Raw genomic sequence first — 25100 nt, 5'->3', positions numbered from 1 at the left:
TCCATGTCCTCTGGCGAAACCTACAGTTATCCTGCCAGACCACATGGAAAAAGTTATTTTTCGACCTAACCGGTGATGGTTTGGACACCTACAGATTTTGAAATGCAGCCTGGATTCCAATGGTACACAGCTGGGTCCATGGGCACAGCTGCCATGCTATGTCACCCCAGGTGGTTGGGTTCCATTATCTTCTAAGGGCATTTCCGGCAACCCTGATGAACATGCACTTTGATGGCATACAGCTGTTTGGAGAGAAGGCTGACTCCTTCTTGGAACACTTAAAAAACAGCAGAGTTACAGCTTGTTCTTTGTGCCTAGCCTTCCCAACGAGACAGTTTCACTAATAATAGAGGAAGTTTAGAGGCTACTACACAATCCAAGCTTTACGGCAGCACCAACCTTTAGTGGTGCTCCTAATAGTTCCAACAGATGTTAAGCTCCTTTTGGGGCAGAGGCGAATCGAGGAGTAATTTCTCAAACCCTTTCTGACCCCAACTCTTAACAATGTGATCATTGGTGGGGCAGGAGGGGGTTAGGGCCATCACAAAGGCTTTGAGGGTCGTCAAGCTAATCCACAAAGGCTATGCCATACCATTTCTTTCCACCCGCCAGACTGTCCTCTCTCCCACCAAGACATGCACTCTGACAAGTGCCTTCATTTTAGAGGAGGAAATATTTGCCCCACTGAATAACGTGGATATGGAGGAGGTGATTTTTGAAGAAAGGGGTATTGGGTTGTACTCTCCTTATGTCCTGTTCCATATGAAGGATGGGGATCTGAGGCCCATCTTCGATCTTTGCCTCTTGAACTTAATGATTTGACAAGCTAAGTTCACAGCGCTGTCTCTGATTCAAGTACAGCTGGCCAGTGCTTAATTTGAGCCAGTGGTTGCCTGTGGGGGCCACAGGCACTTCCCCACGTATTTTTCCTGCTCAGAGATTTCCTGAGATCAAAAAAGAAAAAACGCACAAAGGGGTAAGAAGGAGGAAGTGAAAGATGGAAAACCCATCATAATGGGGCATAACCTGCAACAGTGAGATAAAGGGGAAAGGTGTGACTGGTAGTGGATTGAAGAGGCCTGAGGTGGATTGTAGAGTTTGCAACCTTAGTATTCAGGGTGCTAATATTTAATAGTTCCAGCTGTAGGCTTCTGAGCACTTCATTGGGCACTCATTCTTTTACAAACTAAGCACTGCTGCTGGCCCTCAGTGCGGGGAAATTGGATGACATCCATGGACATCTAGGATGCTTATTTATAGACCACGTATCTACCGGCACAGGTGTTACCTGAGATTCACAATGAGGTACCAGCACGATTTGTTCACAGTCCAACCACATGTCTTCGCAAAAGTGATAGCAGTTGTGGTGGCTTCACCACGATAGCCATACGTCCATATATTCACATACTTGGATAACTGACTGGTGAAAGCAGAGTCTGCAGCGCTGGGTAAAGAGCAGCTTCAATGTACCATGACGGTTTTTCACAACTGGGGCTTCACAATCAACCCCAAGAAATCTCATTTCACCTCTACGCAGAGGCTAGAATCTGTAGGAAGATTATGTGTCCACCAAAAATATTGTAACAAAAAGTAACTTCTTTTTCAATGTAGAAATACCTCTGCTTAATACTAGTGAATGCCCATTTGTGGTGGGCCGTAGGTGCCAATAGGCAGGTATATCCGTCCGAGATGTACTGAGATACAAATTTAAATAGAGCCAGTCTTAATGAGGATCCCTGGGGTAAGGTACACTGAATGAAGTTAGGAGTGAAATGGAATGGAAGAAAAGTGACCGTCTGATTTCTGTCCTACAGAAACGAATAAAGCAATTCCAGCGCTAGCTTGCAGAAGCCAAAGTTGACCAGGTGAGTGACGAGGACAGAGTGAGAGACTGTGTCTAAAGCCACAATGCGATTCATCCTACTTGGCCCAGAATAGTTCTAAGGTCATCTACCATTACCAATACTGCACTTGCAGTGCTGCACATGGGACGGTCAAGGAACTAGGATCAGCAGAAGGCATTTTGAGAATCCGTACAAGCATGTCCTACTTCTGTGTGGTCGGCACTGAGGCACTTGTCAATGTTATGTAAAAGATAAGATCAACCGCCATGTTTAAGATGTGAGGGGGCAGGTGTCCAGAGGAGAACTTGATTTAGTGGACTGAACTAACATCATGACCTAATTGTTGGGTAAAACGGCAAATTCAGTCAGCTTCATTGCAGTGGGAATTACATAAGCTATTTTTCAGGGTAAACAGACGTGATTGCTATGAGCTTGATAAGCCTGCATGTTTCTTTGGGTAAATAAACTCCTAGCAAAAATTATTTTGGATTGGTCAGCGGACCACCCTGCTATGCTGGGAACATACCTTGCCAGAAGGCATCAGTAGCAGTACTTGTTCGGACCTTCAACAACATATTATAGGATGGCTTGTTGGCCATCTTCCCCGCTAGGTGCTGTGCATCGCAATGGCTTCTGTGTCGCATGTACAGCCTCCGCAAATAGTTTGTTGATGTTGTGGAAGGTGATTTGGTACCCAGTGGCGTCACTAGGGGGGTGCGGACCGCACCGGGTGACACCCTCACATGGGGTGACACCATCTGTAATGAGTAAGGTTTTGTTCTTTCAAAAAGCGACCGCTATGAGACGTAAAATGCCAAAATAAACCAAGCAGGTGCTCAGTTTCGAAAGCCTTTCCAAAAGGCAGTCACCTTTGAATAAATACATTACCGATTCCGCTTGCAGGTACAGATTAGTTGTATCCATTAATTCAGTATGTGCATAAGAATGAATAAATAATGCCAACATTAGGTATTTTACAGAAACTCCGAGGCTAATGGTCTTCTTAGCGGATCTGTGGAAATCTCAGATATAACTAAACTGATTTTAATTCCACTTACATTTCAATTTATATTTTTATATCTATGTAGCAGCACTAAAGTAATATATCGCATCCAGGCGCTAGAACAGGAAGGAGGTTTAAGTCTGATGCAGGAAGAGTTTTAGTAATGTATTATTAAGGGAATAGTTGCTTTATGGCTTTTCTAAAGACAATAAGGGACGGGTGTGAACAATCATTTGAGACCTGGAAATTAATATTTTCTGTCACTTTTGGATTCACTTCGGGAGCCGAGAGAACAAAAGCAAACAGCAGTATAATTAGCAAAGAGGGGCTGGCGAGGCATTGTGTAAACCTTTGACCAAGCAGTCTTCTAGCTCTTTGCATTTATGGCAGGAAAAGAAAGAAACTTTGAAAGTTTCTTTCAGGGTAACGGTAAGGAAATTCTTAATAGTCGGGCCAGCAATTGCCAGGTCTATGAAGAGGGTGAGAAAATGGGTCATTTCCTGGCCTGGATGGCCAAGGAAAAAAACAATCAAAATCAAATTACTGGTATAAAAGATCCTGGTACGGGAGAGATAGAAAGAGACACCGGGAAATGGGGCACATTTCTGAATTATTCTGACTCTCTGTATAGTAAAGCATGTGACCTGATACAAGCCAAGCAACACAGGACCCGCAGGTTTAAGCAGACACCTGGAGCGTGTCACGAACAACGTGCGTCTGCGCCAACATTTGCACATATGTGCGCTGCGAGATGGTGCAGGCAGAGGGTGAGATGGTGCAGGCAGAGGGAGGGATAGTGCAGGCAAAGGGTGAGATGGTGCAGGCGGAGGGGAGATGGTGCAGTCAGAGGGTGAGATGGTGCAGTCAGAGGGTGAGATGGTGCAGTCAGAGGGTGAGATGGTGCAGTCAGAGGGTGAGATGGTGCAGTCAGAGGGTGAGATGGTGAGGGCAGAGGGTGAGATGGTGCAGGCAGAGGGAGGGATGGGGCAGGCTGCGAGGGGGATGGTGCAGGCAGAGGGTGAGATGGTGCAGGCAGAGGGTGAGATGGTGCAGGCAGAGGGTGAGATGGTGCAGGCAGAGGGTGAGATGGTGCAGGCAGAGGGTGAGATGGTGCAGGCAGAGGGTGAGATGGTGCAGGCAAAGGGTGAGATGGTACAGTCAGAGGGTGAGATGGTGCAGTCGGAGGGTGAGATGGTGCAGTCGGAGGGTGAGATGGTGCAGTCAGATGGTGAGATGGTGCAGGCAGAGGGTGAGATGGTGCAGGCAGAGGGAGGGATGGTGCAGGCTGCGAGGGGGATGGTGCAGGCAGAGGGTGAGATGGTGCAGGCAGAGGGTGAGATGGTGCAGGCAGAGGGTGAGATGGTGCAGGCAGAGGGACAGATGGTACAGGCAGAGGGTGAGATGGTGCAGGCAGAGGGGACATGGTGCAGGCAGAGGGTGAGATGGTCCATCCGGTAAGTTGTGAGGGGGTAACACCATGAGTTACCTGCACCGGGTGACACCAACCCTAGTGACGCCACTTTTGGTACCTAACCTATAACAGGAGCAAGCATCCACAATATTCCATTTGGATGTGGTCGGACAACAGAGTCCTTGGGAAGTCTTTTTAGTTTAGGGTTCCTATGATGCAGACAATGATGGATGTGTTTCATAGGTGTCACCAGTTGACAGTATGGTGTTCGTCGTCTTTGTGACATATAGTTCTTTATAGAAATGCCTTATCTTGCTACTCTTTATTTACTGTTATCTTCTTATTTTGGTCTAGCAAAGCCACTTCATTTACACACTGGCAGATCACACCAGTGGGTTGGGTATATCATTGTTTTTTTTAGGGGCATTTTCATAAACTGGTTGTTTAATTTTCCAGTGAGCGTCTCCCAACCAAAAACTGATTTGGAGCTTTTTGGGGAGCTTCTTAGTCCCACATGTATAATAATTAATCTTACATTAAACACTAACTGTTGTCGATATTCTCATGGCTCGTTCTACCAACCTAAATACACTTCTCCCCATTCTTTGACACCATGGGATTCAACCCACTGCAAACTTCTGCCATAATCATGCTTTTGGAAATGCTGTTACCCCCTGGAGCCCAATTCTCCCAGGTCTGAGCTACCACCCAGAGCTAGGTATAACTACCACTCATCCTAGACAGACACAATGGTGCACCAAATACATGTAATAGTTTAGTAAATGTAATGAAGACAATATAGGGGAGACTTATCAATAGGCAACGGTCATTTAGAACGGGAGATAGTACCCTTCTTCACTGGGGCCTCTTACCCAGACCATCTCCCTGTCATTCCACAGAGCAGGTAATCCATGCTTGGTCTTATTTAGCTCCAATCGAGTCCTGATTGTGATCTCGCCTCCAAGGAACCTCCTTTTTTTAGGTAAGATGTTTTGTTATTGGTGTATGTGTGTTTTTGCCCATCCCTCTCGTGTGTCCCCAACATGAAATTTTATGGTTTTGTTTGCAGACTCCACCCAATTTATGGTGAATTTACGAAGTAGAGTAAAGGCGAGTTCAATGCCAGCCCAGAATCTGTTCTGACATTTGTGTATGTGGAATTTAGTTGGTATAGGGAAGTCTGGCTTTTGAGCCTTCTTTAAACAATTTTCAAAACCTTCACCCCAGTATATTTAATTGCTTGACTAGTGTAGATTACTGTAGTTTTTAGAATCTACTGTTTCACCAAAGGCCATCTATTTTGATAAATCCCTTGCCTGTCCTCCTGCTGGGTCCTCAGCCTTTATTATCCAGGCAACATTTTGCCATCTATATTCTCACGTTCTGCAGCAACTGATTCTATTTATAAAGGATACCATCTTGACAAAAGGTGTCTAATGAGTTTGTGTAAAGGCTTGGAAAAATTGTTATATTTTAGAAAAAAGTAAACGATAGAATGGTGAATGAGATCTATAATGTAGGAGTGCACAACAACATGTAGGATAGATTGGATATATGTGTACTTTTTGTATGACTTTGACTCAGTTTGGACGATGAAAACAAATCGTTGTGGTACTCTCTACTGGTTCCTAAGAATTTAGGGAAACCTAGTTCAGATGTCAACTACTAAAATGATTTAATTTCGCACAGTGTGAAGAAGCTTTTGCTTTCCACTACATAATAGATATTGCTTTTCTTTTAGGTATGACATGCTGAATCAGGTTCTCCTCACAAATGATCACGCATTTGGTGAGTAACGTTCACGAGCGGGTATAGAAAATCCATCCGATTCCGAATCACATGGATAACTTGGACACCCATAGTGTGGGGGTGAAGGATGCACTTGATTCAGTTCATACACCAGAGGAAGCACCCTTCCAGAGGAAAGCGCACCATGTGCGTGCTCTAACCCCAGAAGAAGCGGGAAAGCTGGACAAAGACTGCAGCACCGTGTCTGATTTCAAACAGATGAAACTGGAGAAAGAGGCTCAGAAGAACTGGGACCTTTTTTACAAGAGAAACAGTGTTAACTTCTTCAAAGACCGGCACTGGACAACGCGAGAGTTTGAGGAGCTGAAGGCTTGTAGGACGGTGAGGTTTTCCAATTTGTTACCATACTTTATTTGTTAGTGTTTCCGCGAGCATTGGGGAATCATTGAGTTCTGAAGGTCTTTAAAAAGCCCTAGATGGTGACATTGTGGACTTCACTTGTGCCCAACCTGATAACTTGGATACTATGCTAGAAATGTACTTAAAATGTATTTCGCTCTTCTTTTGTCAGTTCCTCTCCCAAAATATCATTGTCTTTTTAAAGTAGAATTATAATAATAATGGATTTTACTCGGCAGATGCCACAATTCTCGTTTTTCTAGTCCCCCAGTTGGATGGCACTTATTTGTTTGATCTTGGATGAATACAAAGCTTTGATAGGATATCTGAAAGGGCACAACAATTTCCTGGCTATGGATAAAAGACCATGACAGGGTTACTGGGGATACATTCTACATGTAGAGGTGTCTTTCCAGCTTAAAGGTTAGTATGAGCTATTTCATTATGTCTAGTGATAGGAAAGTCCTTTTATCATTAACATGAAGGAACAAAAATAATTCACAAAGATAGTTTAGGTGAACCCTCTCCAGCCATTTTTTACTTTGGATCACACTTTTTAGCTTTTGTTTGAAAACCATATCATTCAAATTTTTTGGGTCAGCCAAGCTGAGTATTTTCTCTCACTATCATGCTTTTGGTCTTTAGGTGTATTATTGTTCCTTTTAGGGAGGTCTTCCAGTGCAGTGCATGAGGTTAATTGTTTTCAGGAACCGCATGAGCTTACAGAGGCTATTAGTTGTATGCATATGCCATCTTCTCCCACTAAAACAACGCATTCCGCCCGCAAACCGAAGGCTTATTTGAATTATGATTGCATTTTACTGTTTAATGGCTATTATTTATCAAGAAAGTTATTTATTTTTGTGCAAAAGTATGTCACCTACAAAAACATATTTTTTGTATTCAAAAATATGACCCCACACACAGTTATTGTGCTTTTACATGCTTATCTAGGGCAATACAAGCCACCCATATGCCTGGACTGAACCAAGCACTTAGCAATTCCTATCTCTTTTGGGGGTGGGGAGGGGCAGGGGACTCCACATGTGATGGATCTCTTTTGAGACCCAGAGGTGTTTGTGTGAACAAAATTGTGTTGGTTGGAAAGGTAGGAGGAGAAGCAGCAAACAACATTTCCAGTGAATCCCATCAGAGTCGGACCGGTGCTTTCGATCATCGGGCAATTCCCGGTAGGCTGGATGGGGTGAGGGCGGGTTTTCCGACCGGGGGGCCAGTTTTGTGGCTGGGGGGCCTATTTTCAGTCCGACCGTCGGACCGTGAGTGACGTGACACGTGAGTCGTTTCATTCAGAGAGAAAAGTCACTGTCTGACTGACTGTCTGTCTGAGTCTGTGTGTCAGACTCAGACAGTCAGTCAGACTTCCAATACTACTTAACTCCAGTCCGAGTCTGACCGAGACCGCTCTCTGAAGCTGCAGGGTAACAAAACAGCAGCAAGCCTGATTGACCCATGCCCTGGGTGTGCAACAACCAAACTTTCAGGATGAGGAGGAGGAGGAGGTGCCAGTGCGCAGAATGATGCACTGTCTCCTCCTCCGCCGCATCTGCTCGCCTCTCTAGGGCATTGTAGTGTTCTCCGATCTCCGACGCGAGGTAGCGGTGCAGTCTACCCGCGTCGGAGAGGTTACGCTAGCGCTGGCGTATGTCATCTCGCGCCAGTTATAAATAAGGAGGGCATGTCCCAGGCAGTTTAGTGGGGACTACGCAGTAAACCAGCACGAGTCTCCTGTGCAAATATTGCTGCCACAGTGCTCACACCACGCGCTCCAGCAGCCCCCTCCCCCATCACACTGGCGATGGGCAGTAACGAGCCCTTCTGTGCCTAATGAGGGACAATCGGTGGGCCATTGATAACTGCCCTGGGCCCATGGTGAGCAGCCCGAGCATTCCTGGCCTGCTGTGTGCCCTCAGGGGAGCCTGTGGCAGTCGAAGCAGGCCCTGCAGCTCCTGAACATGTTTTGCTGAGACAGAGGCTCCTGTGCACGCGGTGGAATCCTCGTTTGAAGGCACCCCAGCATCCGGTGAATGGAGGACACCTCGTTGAGGCCTGAAACATACTGGCAACAGGAGAGGACCTGGAAGGCGTTGCATTCACCCTGGGCCGGGCGGCTGTTAGTGTTCCCAGGAGGTAAGCAGTGCATGCGTCACGAGGTGTGACTGCGTCTGCGCCAAGATGGTGTCGATTCCCACCATTGAGCCCTTTGTGGTGGATGTAGTGCCCTCATCTCTTGCCCCGCAATGGAGAGACTGGACAGACCACCTCCAGATCTACTTCGAAGGGGCTGGCATAGACTGGGAAAGGCGCAGGGCCCTACTTCTCCACCTTGGAGCCAAGGATATCCACCGCATCTACAAAACCCTGGTAGAAGCCACACCCAAAATGTATGTCACGCTTCTCAACTCCCTTAACGCTCATTTCGAGCCGATGGCAAACAGGGACTACGAAAGGTTAATTTTTTCAAGCCAAGCAAGAAGCGGAGGAATCGCTGGACGCGTTCCACAGACGATTGAAAAAGCTGCCCAGCACGTGCGTTTTCCGCGACGAACATGAAGAGATCCGGGGTCAGACAATACAAGGATGCTATTCGTCCAAACTGAGAGTGAACATTCTTCAAGAGGATGGTAAGTCCCTGGCGGACATCCTTACCCTGGGGCGGTCAAAGGAGTTGTCGCAAGCCTGAGCGTCCCATATGGAAGCGCCCCTCCACCGACCCATCAAGACGGAACAAGTCAACGTGGTGAAAAAGGCGAATGTGGTGAGGCACAAAGTGCGCCAAAACGCCGGGAGACGACAGCAAGACAAGAAGAGGGAGAGTGGTTACTGCGGAGGTGCGCCCCATCGCATGCAAGACTGCCCAGCGAGAGGGAAAAAGTGCAGTTCATGCGGGTGGATGAACCACTTTGTGGTGGTATGCAGGTCGGCGAAATCAAAAAAGGAGGCAGCGCAGGCGATACCTGAAGAGCGAGACAGCGAGGAGATGGATGATGACACGGGAGACTACCCGGTTCACTACGTATTCGCAGTTGATCAGCCACGAAAGAAGCGACAACGACTCCCAAGATGCCGTATTAAGATCCACCACCAGGAGGTGAGAGCCACCATTGACACGGGGGAATCGATCGAATTGATGGCTGCCATTGTATATAATCAACTAAGTCCACGCCCGCCATTACGTGAGGCCAGCATCAGAGTATTTGCATACGTCCAGAAGACACCCATCCCACTCCTGGGATGTTTCAAGACTGAACTGCAACACAAGGACTCAAGACCCCCACCACAGTATACGTGACCAAAGAAGGAAGTGATATGCTGATAAGTGGTCAATAAGCAGAAGAACTTAAGCTAATATCGTTTGCCATGGCAGTGTAAGAGGAAGAACTAGAGGCCATCATGGAGGAGTTCGCATATGTCTTCAAAGGTATTGGATGCCCGAAAGGAAAAGAGGTCTCCCTCCATATTGACCCGTCAGTCCAACTAGTGGCGCTGAGGCACAGGCGCATTGCGTCCCACCTGAGACAGAAGGTGGAAGAAGAGCTAGAGACGCTGGAGAGGCAAGGCATTATTGAAAAGGGCAGTGGACCCACACCATGGGTGTCCCCGATCGTAGTGGCACGGAAGCCGAAACAGCCGGGGCAGGTCCGCATCTGTGTGGTCATGCGCCTCCCAAATGCTGCGGTGAAGAGGGAACGCCACCTAACCCCCACCATTGACGACATCTTGGGAGAACTGAACGGCGCAATGTGGTTCTCAGGAGATACCGACGCCTCAACTTCGGGATCTCAAGCGCTGCGGAGGTGTTTCAAAACACCATCTGCAAAGTCCTCAGCGGGCTCTCAGGAGTCTTAAACATAAGTGACGACCTACTCATCTATGGTTGGGGACGCGCTCTAGCTCTCCCCGACTTCCGGGTTAGAGGCTATTTAGGCAGAACGAGCCCTCGGCTCGGGGATAACACTTTTATTGAAGATCTGCACCAGTTAGCTCAGCACAGAGGACTTCATTTATTTTAAAATTGTAGCGCTCACCATTTACGCTCTGTCACATTTGTTCAGTTTCATTCTCGTGACTTAGACGTTTTTTTAAAAGTGTATAGCTAAATTGTGATTTTATGTTTATTACCTGCTGACACTTGCACTCACTCTTTCCCCTATTCCCTATCCGCCGCGGGATGTTCCGTTAGTGCAGAGGGAAACAGGGTACTCTAGCCGCCCACCAGCTGCAGCCGCCATCTTAGGGCTGGTTGGGGACGCGCTCTAGCTCTCCCCGACTTCCGGGTTGGAGACTATTTAGCCCTCACCTGCCAGGATGCGCAGCGGACGCGCGCCGAAGACGCGCCTAAGACCAGCCCGTCTGCGCCCGTCCGCGCTAGACCGGGCCCAGGGGCCAGTCGCGCTGCCCATTCTACCACATATACGCCACAATCACTAAGACAGTTACAATATCCCCCCCTTCCATTATGTCCCATTGCCGTTAGGCGTATAGATTCTCTGGGTCTTAAATGCTCAGCTACCCCCGACCTCAGCAATTGTAACGTGCCTGCTCCCTCCATTACGAGCAACCAGACCATCAAGGTAACATATCTGAACACACGCTCTTTAGTAAGGCATCATGATGAGCTTTTTATTCTTCTGTCTACCAATAAACCAGATATACTTCTGTTAACAGAAACCTGGCTCACCTCCGAGTCTCTCCCAGACATTTTGGCGACCCTCCCTCCCGACTATTACATCCTCCACGCTGACTGCCCGGGAGATCGTCCTGGGGGTGGGGTAGCGGCTATCATTTCCAAACGTCTTAACTCTTTTTCTTCATCTTCCCTTCCTATACCTGAGGTGGATAACCTGCTCCTGCTCCTCAATCTCGAAACCAACATGGGTGCCCTCACGCTCCTGCTTCTATATCGTCCACCACACCCTATGACATCTTTTTCCACTTTTCTGAGTGAACATTTGTCTGCCCTATTGACACACCATGCCAGTCTCGCCCTTTTCGGTGATTTCAATTACTGGTACAACGATCCTAAGGCCGGTTCCTCTGCTACGGAGTTCTTTGATTCACTCCACAGTTTGAACCTGATTCAACAGGTATCTCACCCTACCCACATCAAGGGTCATATTCTCGACCAGATCTGGACCTACAACATAACACTGTCCGAGCCAGTCGTCTCCCCATGTGTCTGGTCGGACCACTTTCTAGTCGATACCATCATCACAGTCGCTGGCACAACCCCCGCCCCTCTTATGGCTGGTGGCCTCGCCCGGAAGTGGAGCGCACTTGACTCCCAGGGGTTCCTTACGGCTTTGGCTGATACCCGTCCACATACGAACCTCACTGACCCTTCTGACATTAACTCACTGGATAGAGACATTAGCACCTGGTTAAAGTTGGCCAGTGATCAATTCGCTCCACTTACGAAATTTCCCTGCACACGGCATCATTCGTCTCATAAATGGTTCACGAATGATCTTAAGCAACTCAAATTGAAAGTGCGCCAGCAGGAACGGATCTGGAGGCGCACCTACTCCGATTCAGCTAGGCTGCTCTATATCTTGGTGCGGAGAGAATACAAAGCTGCCATCATCTTAGCTAAGTCAGACCACTTTTCCAACAGACTCTCGTCAGCGGTCAATAAATCCAAGGAAGTCTTCAAGGTCATGAATGAACTTACCACGGATGACAGAACCCTCCCAGCTCAGACCCCCTCCCAAGAGACATGCGACGCTCTAAACCACTTTTTTGTTGAAAAGATTATAAAAATAAAAAACTCTATCCCTTCCTGTCCTCAGTCATACATCTTGGAACCTTCCTCCGATAATCCCCTGACCTTCACGACCTTTCCCGCCTTTGATCCTACTTTCTAGCGGGCCTCGCTACCCGGGTCCAGTCGGGTTCCCCCAACGACTGCTGTCCGCCATCAGTACTGCGGGATATCTGCTTTAAATTACCGGATGACATTCTATCCCTACTGAATGGCTCTCTGGGGAGCGGCATTGTTCCTAACTCTTTTAAAAATGCCATCTTAGTGCCCCTTCTCAAGAAACCTGGAGCTGATCCCGGCGATCTCTCGAATTTTCGCCCTATTTCTCTCCTTCCCTACTTTTCTAAACTTACAGAAGCATATGTCACTCGTTGTCTCTCTAATTTCATTGAGACTTCTGGCTACCAGGAGCCCAACCAGGCCGGCTTTAGACCCGCCCATTCAACTGAGGCTGTTATCCTCGCGGTCTTGGATACACTGAGGAGAAATGCGGATGCGGGCATCCCTCAAGTCCTTGTACTCCTGGATTTGTCTGCCGCATTCGACACGGTGGACCACAACATCCTTCTCCACCGTGTCGGCCAGGCAGGCATCCAGGGTACTGCCCTCAAATGGATCGCGTCATTCCTAACTGGACGTACTCAGGCTGTGCGCCTGGGCCCGTACACCGCAGCAAAAACCTCCACGTCTTGTGGAGTACCCCAAGGCTCTTCCATCTCGCCATTATTATTCAATCTCTACCTTCGCCCACTTATCCACTCACTTAAGAACTGGGACATCACGGTATATAATTATGCAGATAATTTTTCCCCTCAACTCTTCCAATGCTGTCAACACCTTTCGCACCGCTATGATTCACATCCTACATTGGATGAATGAGAATCAATTAAAGTTGAATCCAGGAAAAAACGAGCTGCTCCTTCCCGGCTCCAGTTCTGTTCACTGGGGTCCACAGTTCTGGCCCACTGAATTTGGCCCCCTTCCACCTTCGGTCAAATCAGTGAAAAGTCTGGGCGTGATCATTGATGCAGAGCTCTCCTTGAAAGCCCAAGTGGGCGCTGTCATCTCGTCCTGTATGTATCAGCTGAGAAAGATCCGCAAAGTTAGCCATCTCTTACCACCTTCTGCTCTAACTCAGGTTGTCATCTCTTTGGTTCTCTCCCGCCTGGACTTTTCCAATTCCATCTACTATGGCCTCCCTCAGTCCCTGCTGTATCGTCTCCTGGTGGCTCAGAACCAGGCGGCCCGTCTCATTTATAAAATCCCTAAATGGCAATCGGCAAAACCCCTGCTGCATCGACTTCACTGGTTGCCGATGGGACCAAGGACAGCCTTTAAGGTACCCTGCCTCACTTACAAAGCCCAGCACTGCACCAGTCCTGCATTTTTGCAATCTTTAATTACTTCACATCGCCCGTCACGCAACCTCCGTTCCGCTCACCTTCACATGCTTGTTGCTCCCAAAGTTGAAACCAAGAAGTACGGCGGCCGCCGCTTCTCTCATCTGGCCCCTAGCCTTTGGAATTCCCTCCCTCTTTTCATCAAGTCAAGCACTTCCATTTCTATCTTCAGAAAACTGCTTAAGACATTCCTCTTCCCCTCCCTAGGCTAACCTGGTCAGTTTCAACTCTTCATTTTCCATCCTGTTATAAAGAGCGCCAGGAAACCTTTGGTGACAGTGCGCGATACAAGAGTCATCTAACATAACATGCGTCATCGATCGAAGACCACCATCGGAAACTTTGTCGGGTTCTCCAGAGGATCAAAGAATCCGGACTGACTCTACATCGAGAAAAGTGCCAATTCCTAAAGAACAAGATTAGTTTCTTTGAATACACATTCTCGGACCAAGGAGTGGGCCCAGACCCTGACAAGGTACGAGATGTACAAGAAGCTCCGGTGCCAACTAACCTCTCAGAAATAAGAAGCTTTCTGGGAATGGTGAACTTTTGCGGACGTTTTGTCCCAGACTTGTCAAATCTCACGAAACCCCTCAGGGAACTGACAAAAGCTTCTACCACATGGCAGTGGGGCCCCGAGGAGGAGCAAGCCTTCAAAGACACTAAGTCAGCACTGTCAGCAGACATGACACTGTCCTACTTCAACCCGGCCCGATCCACCAACGTCGCTATAGACGCCAGCCCGCATGGGATTGGAGCGGTACTCGCTTAATTGCAAGAGAACGGAGAGTGGGCCCCAATAGCGTATGCGGGTCCGTCCCTGATGGACACAGAACAGAGATACTCGCAAATTGAACAAGAAGCGATCACCATCCACTGGACCTGTCGTCATTTCCACGTCTACGTGTATGGCCATCCGTTCACAGTGTTCATAGACCACAAGCCCCTGATTCCCCTGTTTTCAAGGATCCGCGTCCAAACCTCCGCCGAGGATTGAAAAGTGGATACTTCAACTGCAGGGATACGACTACCTTGTGGAGTACAAACCGGGCTTGCCCAATCCAGCGGACTACCTCTCTAGGCACCAAAGGGCGTCCACCAAAGTGGAAGAGGAGGATGCCGAAGACACTGAAGAATATGTCCGTTTTATATCGGAAAGATCCCGACCACTGCCCATGAGTCTCGAAACCATTGTAGAAGACACCCAGAGTGATGAATGCCTGCAGCTGGCCATAAGCGCAGTCCAATCGAATGACTGGCGCCCCATTCAATCCACCATGACCCGAAGGACGCCAAAAACTAAGGCTGTTCTGGAATCCATTGTGCGAGTAAAAGATGAACTTTCGGTTGATATCAGAGGTTTGTCTGCTCCGAGGTTCGCAGCTAGTAATACCATCAAGTCTGGCTCAACAGGCAGTAGACCTCACACACAGGGGACACCAAGGCAAGGTAAAAACCAAGAGCCGACTGAGAGCCAAGGTGTGGTTCCCGGGAATGGATCCACTGGTTGAACAAACAGTCAGGGCATGTGCATGGTGCCTGGCAGTGGGTCAACCCAATCACCCTCACCCAGTCATCATGGAAGAGAACCCTCAACGACCCTGGGAGAAAGTGAGTGTAGACTTTGGACACCTTCCAGATGGACGCTATGCTCTAATAATCATCGATGATTACACGAAAAACCCTGAGGTCGAGATCGTGGGAAGTCAGACAGCCACCGAGGTCATCACTAAGTTAGAGAAGACCATCGCTACCCACGGAATATTCGAAGTGGTGAAGTCAGACAACCCCTTCCAGGGACAGGAGTTTGCGGACTATCTCAAGGCCTGGGGGATCTAACACCTGAAAGTGACCCCGCGTTGGCCTCAGGCAAATGGGGAAGTAGAGGGGTTCATGCTTACTCTCAACAATTGCTCATGCAGATGGATCACCGCTCAAGTGGGCCATATAGACCTTCCTAAGGGAATATTATCTGACGCCCCATCTCACAACTGAGGCAGCTCTGGGACCAGCAAGCATGGGCAGAGTAGTGAGAGACACCATACCACATCACCCGAGCTGGACCCCGTCTCCGATCGAAGCGGGAAGGACCCTAGCCAACAGGACCAGCTCCAATGACCAAGCCAGTGCCAACTGATGGGCCCGGATGTCTGTCATTCAAGCGGGAGGCAGAGTCTATGTCAAGGACAGGTACCCAGGAAGCAAGTTCCGGCTTCCATTCGAACATAGGCCTTGGACAGTCGTCCGCAGGACCGGCACCATGATAACCGCTGGAAAAGGAACAGAGGAAGTCACCCGCAACATCTTGTTCTTCAAAAAGGTGGATGCCGGGACTCCGGACCTGCCAGCATCAGAAAGCATGGACACCAGCCCACGTCAACCGGCAGAAGAGGAGGTCTCAGGCGGGGGTCACAAGTCAACCACCATTGGAGATGGGACCTGGTCAGACCAGGGCGCACCTTCCCTGCCGGGAACACCAGTTGCGGGTCCGTCGAGTTGTCCTGCAAGATCCCAGGAGAGCCAAGCCTCGCAAGGGGTGACCCCATCTCTGCCATCATCACAGGGAGAGCACTCCAGGTATGGCCTGTGAAGAAACCCAGCTCCATCCTCCCGGGTGGCCGACTTCATGATGTGACGAATTGGGACTGGAATTCTAGTGACTGGTAATAGATCTATTTGATCATTGTTTGTTGTTTAATAAAGGTTAGAAGGAGTGTAGTGTTCTCCGATCTCTAACGCGAGGTAGCGGTGCAGTCTACCTGCGTCGGAGAAGTTACGCTAGCACTGGCGCGTGTCATCACGCACCAGCTATAAATAAAGAGGCGTGTCCCAGGCAGTTTAGTGGTTACTACGCAGTAAACCAGCACGAGCCTCCTGTGCAATTATTGCGGCCGCAGCGCTCACACCACGCGCACCAGCGACCCCCATCACAGGCATTAGGCCTGCGTGTGACTGCCTGCACCATCACGAGTGAGAGTGACGAGCAGAGGCACTGTGCGCACTTCTTGAACGTAGCCTGCGGGTGGCCAACCATAATTTAATTATTCCTAGGCTAGCCCACCAACGTAGCCCCCCCCCCCTGTCTGCTACCAACAGCAGGTGAGTTTTTCCGGCACCAAATCAATCAATCAATGATGTGTCATGGAATAATTGGCATAAGTGGCAGTTGGCTGGAGTTGCGCCGTGGTGGTCTGGATTCAATTTAACTGATTGCTGCCTGCCTGTGTTGTTGTGAGTGACTTGTGAGCAGGGGCCAGGGTGGAGGAGGCAGTGCGGAGCGAGGTGGCCTGCCTCTGATGTCTTCTAAGAGCTGTGAGGGAAGGATGAATAAATGTTTGGAGACTAAGACGGGACTAACACCATTGGACAATTTCAGATAAAAATGGCATTGCTGAGAGAAATTCCGGTCCGGGCCCTCATCCAGCTATATTTCTCTTCACTAAACATGCAAAATATAGGCAATGAACATTGACCTACGTGTGATATCTGCATTACACATCTATGGTAAAAGCCAACATGAGTACAATTAGGACTGTGGATTTTAAGTGTAATTAAAATGACCGTCTCCTACGAAGTTATTTGTCTGTTATTTACTTCGATACACTATGCTCGAATTTATATTCGACAAATGTTCCCAACTATTTGAGGGCTTTCATTCTGGAAGTAAGAGCCCTATGCCTGTGCGGTCTTTGTATGCAGTGTAGTGTGCCATGTTAAAACAGATGAGGCTAGGACAGGGAAAGGGTGCGCCGGGGACATTTTAACCCCTTCGATGCTGATGACGAGCTCAGCTCGTCATCAGCTACGGCGCTCGTATGCTGATGACGAGCTGAGCTCGTCATGTAACGCGGGTTTTTGAAAAATCCAGCACACAGCGGGAAAATCGCTAGCGCACAAGGGGTTAATAATTGCGCTATTCAGGGGGATCCTGGACCAGGAGCCATCAGGGGATTCACACGTCCGGCAAGGAGCTATGCCCACTCTTGGGGGAGGGAGAAAGGAATAATAAGAGCACTTGTCAATGTCACTGCTTCCTTCACATACCGGGAGTCGTGCTGCTAGAACCTGCTTATGGGTATATGCACAGCTCTGTGTACATGTGCAGAGGCCTCTCGCCTGCTAGCGCCTTCTTTAGCCTTCAATGAGCTACCCATTCCTGTGCTGAGCGCACAACTCAGCCTGAGGGGAGTTGTGCGCTCAGCTCAGCCTCTCACAGGACCGTCGCAGGTGCAGGCAATAAATCAAAATGTGTAATTATGATGATAAATCAATCATCATGATTACAATTTTTGATATGGTGTGGGTGGCCAGGCCGGGAGGCCGTGATTAAAGTAGGAGAACTGAACTAAGCTAATGCAGCAGGCTGGCTTGCTGCTTTGTTCGTTCTCCTACTTTAATCATGGCCTAGGCTACTGTGATTGCTGCCTCAGCCTCTCGGGACTGGAGGGGGCAGCCCCGGCCACCAAAAGTAAATTACAGGCCCAATCAATCTTTTTTGCACATACCATCAGATTAAGGCCTAATCTGATAGTATGTGCAAAAAAACCAAGCATTTGCAGCGCAATAGGTCTCGCATTTACGAGAGTTTGAGCTACAGGCATTGTAAATGAGAGTGCCTTTTATTTAGGTGTTGGTTTTTAAAACACATAAATAAAAAGCATTGTCATTTATAATGCCAATAGCTTAAACTCTAGCAAATGCGAGGCCTATTGCATTGCAAATGCTTTTTTTTCGGATACCACTTATCTGTATGTGTGTCCCGTTTATGAGAGAAACTCTTCCTGCTTCTGTAAACGCCTTTAGCTCTTAGCTCATGGGGTAAATGCCTTTAAGGTTCCAAAGGCAAAAAATGTTTAGATGTTTACTCCTCTCAAAATCGGAATGGCTGTTGTATTAAAAATGCAGAAATGGCTGCTGTGTGTTATGGCCGCAAATTATACTTTCTTTAATGTTTAACAATTAAACTCAGAAGCCACATAAATATGATTTGCCTCAGTAGTTCAGCCAGTGAGGAAGAAAGATGCATGTGCAACCAGATACTGTCCTTGCAACACTGGGTCTGGTTTGATCCGTGCAGATATCACGAGCATTACCATACGGTGGGTGTAATAATGGCAGGCCAGGCTTAGACATACAGGTGTTTCACTGCGTAGAAGGGGTGTGGAATGAGAGAGAGGGAAGTAATGTGTCTTTGTTAGTGTGTGAGAGCGAGTCAGGTGCAAATCTGTGTGTGTGGGACAGGGAGACTATGTATGTATTTACATGTGTGCAAAAGCCATATTGTTTCGGTTCATATGTTTGAGTGGGAAGCAGAAACATGCATACACCATGGGGGTGTGTGCGTGCAAGCGAGAGTGTGTGTGTGAGTGAGAGAGAAGAGAAAGGGGAGACATTGTGTGTTTGTGTGTGAGAGAGAGAGAGAAATACGTATGGATTTTTTTTCATTCTTTGGCTAGGGGGTTAGTTTACCTCTGTAAATACCCTTATATGTCACCTTCCACATTCTGCCTAAGGTGTTATTGAAAGGTGTGGCCATGCAGCACATGATCCTACAAGCAGTGTTACTTGAAACGCTTCGACAGCCACAGGCCCAAATGTGAAGTATATGTGTGTGGGTCTAACTTGGAGGTCGTGCCACCAGACCATGCACACACTGCAGGAATGAAAGCAATCAATGTGCGTTGGTATTATTAAACATGCAGCATGAAAAGATCTAAAACAGAGAAATTAGGCACGCATGAATAGGAACTAGAGCACATGAGAAATAGTGCACTGTGTGCCTGGAAGAAAAGGAATCGAGAAGTGAAATACGAAAAAAGCTTGTGGTGATTAGAAAAGGGAGAGCTTTAAGGACAAGGTAAACAGTGTTACCTGTAAAGAGAAAATGAGTCTTTAAGACGTCACGACGCTGTGGGGAAAGATGGGGTAAATTAGCGGTCTAAACATGTGCTAGCAAAGAAATGTAATTAAAAGGAAAAACGGTAGCTGAGAGCGCTCTAGTCCTATTCATGCGTGCCTAATTTCTGCCAGTGAGATACGACCTGTAATGAACAGCAGGAGAGTTTTCCAAACTCTACTGAACTATGCAAACCTGCCACAACTTTACCCATATTTCAATCATACTGTGTTACCGGGTCCCTGGATACCCATATCCCCAACTATCAACATCCATCTGGGTCCTATTGCAAGACCAATGCAGGCGGCTAAGACACGAGAGTGCACCCCAGCTGACCCAGGGCGAACAGACTTGACTTAGATGCATTTGTGTGTAGGCCAGATAGTCTCTCAAATCATTACAGTTCTGCCAGCACACACAGCACCTACTGGGTGGTGTCCCTCAAATATAGCAACCATTCATCACTTTAGAGAAATTGTATGCATCTGGGCCCATACCAGAATGAAAAACAACTATTAAAGGAGGGTCAAGGGGAATATATTTATAGACCATCAAAGCTCAAAGAACCCCTATTGGACCTATAAAGAACAAGAAGAACTAGAAGGTCTAAAAAGAAAAAAAGCTAAGTCCTCGTGGTCCTCAATGAGAGCTACGCACTTGGATTGCACTGAACCAGACCACAGTGGTCGATAGACACTAAATGTGCAGTAGAAATCCTATCAGCCCACCCTCTTGGCGGAGCCTCGTCATGTAGGACATCTAGAACCAAGTTGGTGTATCCATGCCCAGATGAATTGGCTAGATCCAACGCAGTTATGGTTCACAAGAAGGAAGTGTCCACGCCACTGGCGGTGCTGGTAAAGTGCAGTGCAGTGAAAAAATGAGTGAGTGATTATAAAATGACGGTCAAGGCAAAAAAGACCCCAAGACTCCAATACCTTTCATCATGGAGTGCGCCAGACTGGCCATGATGGAGAACTATTTTCAATACCAGGATGACCTCTACCTCCAAGTCTCCGGAACATCAATGGGGAGTGTCTTTGCCCCAAGTCTTGCTAATTTGTATATGCACCAGTTTGAGCAAGACCATGTTCTGAACCACCGCAACCCTTTCCTTGGACAGGTGTTGCTGTGGCGCAGATATATTGATGACATCATTGTCATATGGAGAGGCACAAGCATTGAGGTCACCAATTTCCACACTTGGTTGAATTCTAGAAATCAATACCTCCACTTCACGATGGAATACAGCAAAGAGCAGCTACCATTCTTAGATCTTCTTATCTTCCCTGGAGAGGGAGGCCTGCAAAGTCGACTTTATAAGAAACCCATGGCTCGGAATTCACTGCTATCATACCGGAGTTTTCACCCGCAGTCACTACGTGACAACTTACCGGTAGGTCAATTTCTGAGGGTTCGGAGAAATTGTTCCTCGAACATCCTGTATGAACAACACGCGAAAGAGCTATCATCGAACCTGAAGGAACGTCACTACCCTAATCATCTGATACGTCGGGCGCACAAAAGAGCATTTAACAACAATCGAGAGGCACTGATTGAACATCAACACAGTAAGACGCCGTCTGACAGGATTACGATGGTGCATACTTTCAGTACCCTATCCAATGTGGTCAAAAAAACGGTGCTGAAGCATTGGAAGATCCTGAACACAGCATCTGGTGCAATACCCAGGCCCTTGTTTGCCTTCAAAAGAGGGCCCAGCATCAGAGATAGTCTGGTTCACACCAGACCTAAGACACAGAGAAGAGATACCACTACCACTCTTGACACCATTTGGAATACTGCTCCGGTCTGGGGGCACTACCCTTGCGGTGGCTGCACCGTCTGCCCCCAGACTCAGAAGACACTTTCCATCGACATCGGCACATCCAGACCATGGAAGCTGACCAACCACACGAACTGCAACTCGGGGAAACTGATCTATATGATCACATGCCCTTGTGGTCTAGCATACATTGGACACACCACCAGGAAAGTTAAATTACGTATTAGTGAACACAAGAGCACGATACGTTGCAATAAACAGTCTACCTGCCTAACGAATCACTTTTTAGCCAAGAAACACAAAGCTGATGATTTGAGGTGGGTGGTCCTTGAACAACCTTTCATCCCTGCACACATTACAGATATCTCACGGTTCTTGTTCATCAAGGAACAACGTTGGATTTTTAAATTGAAAACTGATGTGACAGGGTTGAATGACAATATCCCATGGGTGTCCATATGACCAGTTCATTTTCCCTTTAGAGCACTGACCATCATGCACTGTCAATTCACTGGAATCTGTGCTTCTACTGCACGGCGTGATGTCCTCAACACCGTTTGGGACCCCCCAGGTAAACTGTGCAATTTATAGCCCGTTTAATAAAACATCTCTCTATGCCAGCCTTACCCTTAGAATGGACTATGGCAGATATAACATACACACGAGCTGGTCCTATCTTCCTTGAGTCCAATGCATCGCCTGTTCCTGTAGGACATATTGTGACATTGTATACCATGGTGGTTTATGCATACTGTCTGAGTTTCACTTACATAATCTGTCATTCTTGCAGTGCCCCTCACTGATATGTCCTTTGCATACAATAAGAAGCTTAGACATGCTCCTTTCCACATCTCGACGATGATATTACAATACATCTTTAACATTGTATAACTCATGCGCGCAATTAGTCTCTCAGCGCCCCGTCTCCCTGACTGTACTATCAAATATGCAGTCAAATGCGAGCCTATCATGCTTTTTGAAAACTATTTATTGTTTGTTTTCTCCCTCGTGAGCGCAGATGTGCTCCTGTCTGTAACATCGTTGATGCAGCTTAGCCACACTACAGCGGAATGAGCAGGCGCATGCAACGAACACACAACACAACACGCAGGCGCCCTTACAACGAACACTGACATTCCTACTCTGCGCATGCTCCGGTTTTGAACCACACTGCTACAACGAGTGGCTCACCGGCACGCATGCGCTTTGACAACAATTGGCGCCTCGGAGGACCGGCATCAGCCTATCAGCTGGGCAGAATGAACGTAAGCTCCACCAATTAAGGAGGGTATTTAAATGCGCCTCTCACCTCTCCTCGTTGCCTCCCCTTCGGCTTTGGATCTAGCCGAGAGGTACCGACGGAGAGGTGAGTTGTTACGACGCGGTCTGCCATATGCTAGCCCAACTGCGCTTTTCCATTGTATTTTGGGGTAGAATGAAGCTGTTTGCTCGGCCGTTTCGGCGGTTTAGCATGTTAAAACTTACTTAGAGGGGTAATATGATATATACTGATTTGTTCCACCAGTTAAGCTAGAGGCTGTACCTTCCCTCAAGAATAGGCTGCAGCATAAAGTCAGCTGAGCCATCCCTCTCATTTTATTAAATACTACACTGCATTGCAAACTGAAAGTTATAAATGCTTTTGGGTTTTGAAATGCTTATCAATATTATGAGGGGAGTAATGCTATGAACACATCATCTTCCCTGTTAGTCATTACCTTCACTATTTTACACTTGATGCTATACCCAATCCCTTTTTTCTCCATTGGACTGTGATCACTGTGGGCAACTTACAACCAGTCGTTTTTATGCACAACTTTTAATACATACCATTGATTGAGGATACTTCTCAGATCTTTACAGTCTTTCTATCTGTATGTTTATACACATTTTTCTGTGCATAGAGCGGGGCCTCAATCTCCGAGCCGTTGCCGGGTGAGGTGAGGCTTGACTCCTACACATTGCTGGGTAAGTCTATTTATCTTTCTAAATTGTATTCAGAACTTTCTGTGGTTACCCTATGTGCAACCAGAAACTAATTAAGTGGCCGTCTCAATCTGGACTGGTCCAGCTAAGTCTCGTTTGGTCTTCATTTCATGATATGATAGCCTTTTACAGGGTTAAATGTTCCTGAGAGTCTGTCATGTTTAGAGAACACAATATAGTATTTTTTCTCTTTTTCTTTGTTTACAGGACTGCATCCTCTATCATCTCATGGTCCAAGAGGATACGGTAGGATGGTCCAATTGACCACATTATTCTCCTGACAGACTTATTCTGGTCTGTCATTTCACTTTTTTTGCACTATTACTAAAGTGTATCTTTGCAGTAGCAACTTTCATACTAGTGGCCCTGAAGAATGCCGGTGTAGTTTCACCTGATGGCAGAAACATGTTGGCCTAATCAACCACACAGCAAAGTAGACAGTGATTTTGTCACACTGTTATGCACCTTTTTTTAATCTGACGTCCAGGTGAATAATAATAAAAGGATCTTTCTTTTTTGCCTTGACCGTCATTTTATAATCACTCACTCATTTTTTCACTGCACTGCACTTTACCAGCACCGCCAGTGGCGTGGACACTTCCTTCTTGTGAACCATAACTGCGTGGTATCTAGCCAATTCATCTGGGCATGGATACACCAACTTGGTTCTAGATGTCCTACATGACGAGGCTCCGCCAAGAGGGTGGGCTGATAGGATTTCTACTGCACATTTAGTGTCTATCGACCACTGTGGTCTGGTTCAGTGCAATCCAAGTGCGTAGCTCTCATTGAGGACCACGAGGACTTAGCTTTTTTTCTTTTTAGACCTTCTAGTTCTTCTTGTTCTTTATAGTCCCATACCAGAATCACTTAACCATTCAATTGATTCCGCAGCAGGGAGGCAAGGGGCTCGACCGCAGGTGTGAAAAGAACAGTGGAGAGTGGGCATCCCTGCCAAGTACCTAGTTTCATCGTCCATGCTGCCTCATTACCCTAGCCCGTGGGTCCCTATAAAGTAGTTTAACCTGCTAATAAAATTGGGACTAAACCCTAGAACATCCAGGGCCACCCATAGATAGTCCGCCTAACAGAGTCGAAAGCGTGCTTCAAGTCCAGATAGACCAGAGCATAATCCGTTTCAGAATCTACCAGTGTTCTCATAACATGCATCAACTGTCTGATGTTAAACATTGTACTCCTACCGGGTATGAACCCTGCCTGATCCTCCTGCACAAGGGATCGGGTGATTCCCAGCAAGCTGTTTGCCAGAGTTTTACTCAATAGCCTGATGTGTCTTCAACAGGGGATCGAACAATCGGATGATATATGGGTGTGGTTCTTATCACCCCACCTCCCTTTAGAAACTAGGACTATCAAAGCATCGTGGGCGGCAGTCGGCCAACCTTCTGGGTCTCCTCCAGTTTCTCCAGCAGGAGGAAGGGAATTTCCTGATAGAAGTCTGCTAGGAGACCATCCAACCCCGGGGTTTTACCTCTGGCCATGCTGACCAAACCTTCCTTCAGCTCAGGCATGTCAAGTGGAGCCTCAAGGGAAAGCCGCTGGCAGTCGTAGCCCACCTAGAAATTGTCTACTCCTGTTTATCCGTCATCAAAAGATTAATTCCCCGTCCTTCTAGTAATCCTTGCAGAGGTCGTTAATGTGCTCTCTGGACCGCATCATGCTCCCATAACTCAGCCATAGGGATAATTTGTGAATGTGAAGTTTCTCTTGGTTTAAAAACCATGCAAGAAGGCGTTCTGACTTTTCTGCCTCCCAAAATAGCCTGTGATGTCTGTAACTGTATTTGTCAAACTAGGACGAGGTGTCTTCAATCTAGCTTTAGTGTC

General features: G+C 47.5%; 1 protein-coding gene across 2 annotated transcripts in view; it reads left to right on the top strand.

Annotated features, from left to right (window-relative positions):
• METTL6 (methyltransferase 6, tRNA N3-cytidine) overlaps nucleotides 1-25100 on the top strand; it is a 99234-nt gene that overhangs the window by 756 nt on the left and 73378 nt on the right. For both annotated transcript variants that reach the window (XM_086942075.1, XM_086942076.1), the window contains exon 2: nucleotides 6000-6388. In XM_086942075.1, coding sequence (XP_086798201.1) covers nucleotides 6098-6388 — 291 coding nt within the window. In that variant the 5' untranslated portion in view covers nucleotides 6000-6097. The remainder of the gene's footprint in view (nucleotides 1-5999; nucleotides 6389-25100) is intronic.

The sequence above is a fragment of the Lissotriton vulgaris genome, chromosome 10, assembly GCF_964263255.1.
Source record: "Lissotriton vulgaris chromosome 10, aLisVul1.2, whole genome shotgun sequence".
In the NCBI taxonomy this organism is placed as follows: Eukaryota; Metazoa; Chordata; class Amphibia; order Caudata; family Salamandridae; genus Lissotriton; species Lissotriton vulgaris.
This window is presented reverse-complemented; position numbering and strand designations above follow the sequence as displayed.